Genomic DNA, 6421 nt, shown 5'->3' with positions numbered 1-6421 from the left:
GAAGGTGGAGTAGAGGGAAAAAACAAGAACAAATTTCACAGGGGAAAAAATCCCCAAGACATTCTATCTAAATTAAATTTTTATTATAAGTATCTTAAAATATATATTTTTAAAAAGTGTTAAAAATTGGTGCCCCAAGAAGAAGTTCTGCAAGCCTTTAACAGCTTGGTTGTCCAGTCACTGCACATACAGGAACAAGCAGTGTAAGCTTTGGCCAGTTGTTCGTGTGACAACACAGAACTGGGATTTTTACTCAAACAAATGTTTAACAGCCTTAAAGGCATTTGACAGCTACACCACAAACCTTCTGAAAGCACAGCTATCTATTTCACCCTCTTTTCAGTTTGTGGAAGACACAGCTAAGAGAAAGTACAGCTAGATTTCGGCAGAAAGAGTCTATTAAACAGTAAAGTTTCTTTATGTACCATGTAGCAGCTGCTTTAGATCATCCTATAAGATAAAGCTTCCAATACCAATCTTCTATCATGAGACATTTTAACCCCAGAGTGGAAACCTGAGGAAAGCAGTACAGCAAAACATTTGATAGAAGAAACTGCAAAAGCTTCAGGGCTTCTCTGGCTAATAGAAAGGGAACAGTTTAGGAACACAGGCAAAATAAAAGGCTGTATACTCCAACTGAGAGTGTATTTCTCAAAGACTGAATAATTCTGCCCCCCTCCTGATTTCAAATACAGACATTCTGCAGAGTGGATAAGAACTGTAGTGCACCTGTTTCACTTAAGCCCATTAGAACTTATTAATTTTTCCCTGGAAATGACCTTCCCTACCCCACCACAAGCCTGAGCAAGAGAAGATGCAGAGGAATAAGGTGCTGTAAAATGAACTCACCAGGAAAAGCAAACAGAACTTTGATTTCACTCTCCATGATGTCCAAGCTGGGACACATTTAGTTCTCCTTTAGCTCTGAGAGGAAGGCACAACTGAGGGAAGAAACAAAGCTTGAGTTGTCTAAGTGTAAAAATACATACAGCATGCTTTAAAGGAATTATGGCATTTCATTTTGATACCTTGTATTGTTTCACCTAATAATAAAACTCAAATTATTCCACCCCTAGGCTCAGTCTTGTCCAGTTGCTGGTGTATTTCATGTACCAATAATGCAAATTCCTCCATCCCACCTCCACTCTTGCCAGCCCTTCCCCCTAATTTTCTTTTCTCCTTAATAAAGATGAAATATCTTAAGCAAGCACAGGTTTGCTTAAGATTCCGAGATCTCCCTTTCTGGATTTTCTTTAAAGGGCTTTTACAGGAGAAGAATAAGGTACATTATCAACACCATGCACAGTTTGCACATTTCATTACATTTGTCCTTTCCCTCTAAAAATGAGAAAATAATAAAACTCAAATTATTCCACCCCTAGGCTCAGTCTTGTCCAGTTGCTGGTGTATTTCATGTACCAATAATGCAAATTCCTCCATCCCACCTCCACTCTTGCCAGCCCTTCCCCCTAATTTTCTTTTCTCCTTAATAAAGATGAAATATCTTAAGCAAGCACAGGTTTGCTTAAGATTCCGAGATCTCCCTTTCTGGATTTTCTTTAAAGCGCTTTTACAGGAGAAGAATAAGGTACATTAGCAACACCATGCACAGCTCAGTTTGCACATTTCATTACGTTTGTCCTTTCCCTCTAAAAATGAGAGATTTGACTACAGAAAGAACATCTAAGTATAAATTTGCAAAACCCCCTTTGCCAGTAGACCTACCAGTTCCTCTAAACAGACTGGAGAGAGAGAGGAAGGAAATTAAAAAAAAATTCCCTTTCAGATAGTTTTCTCCTGAAGGTCACCAAGATTTGGATGTAGCAGGTTCTTTCAAGATGGAAGAATTAAACCTCATGCAAAAACCCCTATTTGTTCAAATGATATGAAAAATTAAATCCTAGCCATACCCTAGTAAAGTCTTTACCCCTTTTTTTTTCATTCTGGTGGTTCTGGGTTTTTTGAACGGCCTTTTTTGTTGGGAAAGGGATAAAGAAGAACCTCCGGAGGTGATTTAGTGCAACCAACCGCCCTGACAAGGCAGGGCCACCTGGAGCAGGTGATAAGGAACGTGTCCAGGTGAGAGGGAGAGCCACGACCTCCCCGGGCAGCCTGTCCCACACTGTGTGCCAGCTTTTGCTCACCTTGAGGTGAAACTCCTTGTGTTTTAGCCTATGGCCATTGCTCCTCGCCCTGCTGCTGGGAAACACCAAAAAGAGCCTGGCACCATCCTCTTGGAGACATTTCTGTGCATTGATGAGATCCCCTGTCAGAGGTCTCTTGTCAGAGTAACCAGGCCCAGCTCCGAGTCTCTGCTCACAGAGATGCTGCAGACCCCAAAGCACCTCTGTGCCGCCGCTGGGCCCTCTCCAGCAGCTCCTTGTCTTTCTCCTGTGCCCAGGAGCCCAGAACTGGACATATTCGCCTCAGGAGGGGCTGAAAAACTACTTTTATTTCAAGAAAAAGCGAAAAAGAGAATCTGGCGTCCGAGAAGCCTCGGGATCAGGGTCAAAATCGCTTGATTTCATTAACAGTAAGGCCTGTACTATCAATTTTAGAACGCCGTGACTCTGAGCTCTTTGCACCCCCTGTCCCCATCCTCTGTCCCTGTCCCTGTCCCGATGCCGGGCCGTGCCGGTGGCGGCGTGCCCGAGCTTGTGCCCTTGTGCCGCGGTGACAAAGTGTGCTCGTTCCCATGCAGGCCAGCACGGCGGTGGCGGTGGGCCTGGCCATCGCGGCAGCCGGATTCGCAGGTGTGTGCGGGCGGGCGGGCACACCCGGGGCTGCCTCAGGGCACCTTAACAGCCGGCACCGGGCCGCTGTTAGTGGCTGTAATGAAATAAAATATCAGAGCGCTTACTGTTTCATCTCCCAAAAAAAGTTTATTCCGCGCTCTAAGCCGCAAGTTCGCGGTTGCAGTGGATTGGTAAATGTTTGTTCAAGGAGCTGTGTTTAACCTCAGTCGGCGCTGGTCTCTCTAAGGTCGCTATGCAGTAAAGGCTTTGAAGCAAATGGAGCCGCAGGTAAAACAAGCCCTTCACAACCTGCCAAAATCTGTAAGTTTTTTTATTTTAAACTTTACTTGGTGAAATAACTTCAGACTGTTGTCTCTGTAGCATTGCTGTATTTTCTTCTGTATTTTGTCAGTTACAACAATTAATTGCAGCAATTCTGGTGATGATTGTCTAATAGAGAACTTGTTTTAAATTACAGTTTAAGTAATTATTTAAATAACAATGCTCTACTTCAACTGAGTTTCCTATTACAAGTGAAGTTTTGCCTTTTTACAGACTAAGCTCAGCAGCTACTGAAGCACTAATCAGTTGTCTTAACTGATACTTAGAAATTAGTGTGTTTTAACTAATGAGTTTTTTCTTTCAGGCCTTCAGTGGTGGTTATTACAGAGGTGGATTTGAACCCAAAATGACTAAACGAGAAGCAGCTTTAATACTAGGAGTGAGGTAAAGGAGATTGATCAGAAATGAAAGGTGAACAGCATTCCAGAGCCACACGTGGTCCAAATAAGCCATTTCAGGGAGCCTTGGGGCTCACTTGGTGTGAGGAGCACAGTTCTGATGGTGCCTTGTGGCTCCTGTCAGCACTGAGGAGTTCAGGTGGATGCAGGGTGAAGGTGCTGCAATCCCACTTCCTGGACCTGGAGTAAATCATCACTTCTGGAATGTTGTACATCTGAGTGTGGTGGCAATCCCTCACAAAGCACTTAAGGCCAAATACACAAATCTACCAAATACACAAATCTACCACATAAGAACTTTCAACTGTGAGGTTTTTTATCTTAATAAATCAAGCAGGTTTTTTTGTCTAACAGCCTTTAGGAAGTTTTCCCCCCCAAAAAAAAGTGACAACGTAGTTCTGTTTCTTTTTAACCGTGTGGATGACCCATTAGGCTGCTGTAGCATGTCTTTGTCAGCATTCGGTGTTTTGGAAGAGCCCTAGGAAGCCTCTCCAGGATTTAGACACTACATATCAGTAGTAGGAAGAGAGAAACATACATGTTAGCCAGAGAATTTGTGGTAAGACAGAGTGCTCACTTGTTCTCAGACACCTTTTGATGATCTGGGGAGTTTCATGAGGATTCCTTAAGTCAGTTTTTCTCTCTCTTTCAAAGCCCTACAGCCAACAGAAATAAAATTAGAGAAGCTCATAGACGGATCATGCTTCTCAATCATCCAGATAAAGGTAAGGAAATGAAGTCCTGTTGATGAGTTAATACATGTTTTTAACACAGATGAATAGAATTGTGTAGGGAGGAAGACAGTGATACAAAACCACCTCAACTACTAAAAAGCCCACAGAAAACTGAGTGAAAACAAATCTTAGGGTGCCTTAATCCACGTGGGTCTAGAGCACATTTTTGTGTGTGGATGTTTTAAAAGCAAGCAGACAGGTTCAGCAGGTCAGTTTGTTAGCTGCTCTATCTTCTGTGATAGAAGATGATTTGTTAAAATGAGACTTAAAATCGCCTTAATTTTAGATGAAAACCCAGAGTACCCTTTTGTGTTTTATGTACCCCTTGAGAGTTTTTCATGGGAATGCCTCAGGAGTTCCCATAAATGGCAGATACTGAGCCTTCCACAGCTGCTGGAGACATTAAATTATGAAATATTCCTGTTAGTGGTACTCTGAAGGCTCAGAATCTAGTTATGCTCAAAGTTAGTAACTCAGGGCATCTATATCTGTTCTAAATTCAGTGAGTCAGAATCATGTGCTGGTGTTTGACATTTAACTTCTTAATCATTGCGTAAAAGGTAAAATGGCTTCCTTTAAAGTGACTGTTGAATTCCTTACTTCTATGCACCAAAATCCAAAATAATCCATGGGGATATGCCTTTCATAGGTACTATCAAATGAAAGTTACCTTCAAAATTAACCTCACTGAGCATATGCAGGAACTAAAAATAGGATTTTGTGTTGTATGTGACCTAAACATGTTAAATTAATCTTCTAGTAAAACATTACAGTGCAATTAATGGTATATATGCTGCCAACACAGTCATTGTCCCTCATGGCTTCACAGTCTTGGTGCATTTCACTGTGGCTTCTGTCTCAGTCTCCCTGAGCAGTTTTTTGCCTTGTTTGAAAACTGAACTGTTCCCTTGGTACAGCAGCACTTCAGCTGGGCAGGGTTATCTGCAGACCTGTTAATTCTGTCTCACCACGACTGTGCTAAGTCAGTGGTGACCAATTCATTTATGCCTGATAAAACTGGAGGGAAAAAACACTCCAGGAAAATAAAAGCAGCCTGACAGGAGTGGCTGGTCTGACACCAAGCCCCTGCAGTGACTGAACTCAGGTGCCTTCAGTCATATCCAGTTTGTTTTTCAACTGGCTGAAAGACCACACTCTTTCTTCCTGTATCCTGTGGCATTATTATCAACACAGGAGACAAATGCTGGGGGTTTTTCATCTAATTTGAGGTTCTCTTTCTTCTAGGTGGATCTCCATATGTAGCAGCCAAAATCAATGAAGCTAAGGATCTACTAGAAGACCAAGCTAAAAAATGAATGAGAAAGAAAATCACTCATTCAGAGGGTTTGTCCCTGCAAATGATTATTTTTGATAAATGGCTTAAGAAAAGTTCTAATGTCAGTCTTTGACTTAATATAAATGAAGCTGGAAATACAAATCCAGGGAGGCACTTCCCTCCCCACTTGGTCACTCTTTTTTGGAAATACATGAGGGAGTGAAGCTTAAAGATTTTTTTCATAGCTGTTCTTTGTTAAACAGCAAAATCTGCAACTCAAATATTTTCAGTGCTTGAGAGCAGTAGCTTGGTGTGGCCAGTGTGTGTTACCAGGCACAGGTAGACTCGTGTGCTGTCACCTAATTTCTGTTCAGCTGGCCCTGTTTAAAGTTCACGCTGCTGCTCCTCCATCTGCTAAAATTAGCACACTGAACCTGTTTGGGAAGGGGGTGGAAAAACCAAGAGGATTTATTGGACAGCAGGAACTGGGAGAGTTGTGTGGCTGTCTCTGCCTGGAGAAATAAAGTACAGGAAACAATGTACTCCCTTGTCCTTGCCTTGTGAAAAACAAGGTTGGTTAAGTGTTACTGATGGATCTGGAATGTCCCAGATTTTTTTAGTAACTTTTAGTTTTGACAGGTTTTAATAGCATTTAATAAATTCCATATTTGTAATAGAAGTCCTGTAGTTTTACACATTATTGTACTCTACAAAGCCAGAGCTCACACAGTGAGGTTTGCATGTGTGGTGATTAGGAAACAGGAACTCTACATCAGTTGCTGCTACCTGAGCTGGATTTGTGCTCTGTGGAGCTTTTCACACCCAGCAGCTCGTGAGGATCTCAGCTGGGGCCAGGGAGCTCTGTCATACTCCAAGAATCTTCCCAGTGCTCTGTGAAACACTGCACAGCTTCTCTGGGCATTAATGCCCACCTGG

The 6421-nt window shown here is 42.3% G+C and overlaps 1 protein-coding gene across 1 annotated transcript; it reads left to right on the top strand.

The window, feature by feature from the left end:
- Window positions 1-2622: 2622 nt before the first annotated feature.
- Window positions 2623-6164, top strand: DNAJC19 (DnaJ heat shock protein family (Hsp40) member C19). Its single transcript, XM_039713965.1, has 5 exons — window positions 2623-2753; window positions 2983-3056; window positions 3382-3461; window positions 4130-4200; window positions 5455-6164. Exons 1-5 carry the CDS (start codon window positions 2696-2698, stop codon window positions 5523-5525), a joined length of 354 nt encoding a protein of 117 aa, XP_039569899.1. The 5' UTR covers window positions 2623-2695; the 3' UTR covers window positions 5526-6164.
- The last annotated feature ends 257 nt before the right edge of the window (window positions 6165-6421 follow it).

The sequence above is a fragment of the Passer montanus genome, unplaced genomic scaffold (genome assembly GCF_014805655.1).
Source record: "Passer montanus isolate IOZ18808 unplaced genomic scaffold, ASM1480565v1 scaffold29, whole genome shotgun sequence".
Classification (NCBI taxonomy): Eukaryota; Metazoa; Chordata; class Aves; order Passeriformes; family Passeridae; genus Passer; species Passer montanus.
Note: the sequence above shows the minus strand (reverse complement) of the source record. Positions and strands in the feature narration are given on the sequence as shown.

Coding starts and splice junctions, on each gene's coding strand:
- DNAJC19 (XM_039713965.1), top strand. CDS start 2,696: ATGCAGGCCAGCACGGCGGTGGCGGTGGGCCTGGCCATCGCGGCAGCC. Junction 2,754..2,982: donor CGCGGCAGCCGGATTCGCAG/GTGTGTGCGGGC, acceptor GGTCTCTCTAAG/GTCGCTATGCAGTAAAGGCT. Junction 3,462..4,129: donor GCTTTAATACTAGGAGTGAG/GTAAAGGAGATT, acceptor TCTCTTTCAAAG/CCCTACAGCCAACAGAAATA.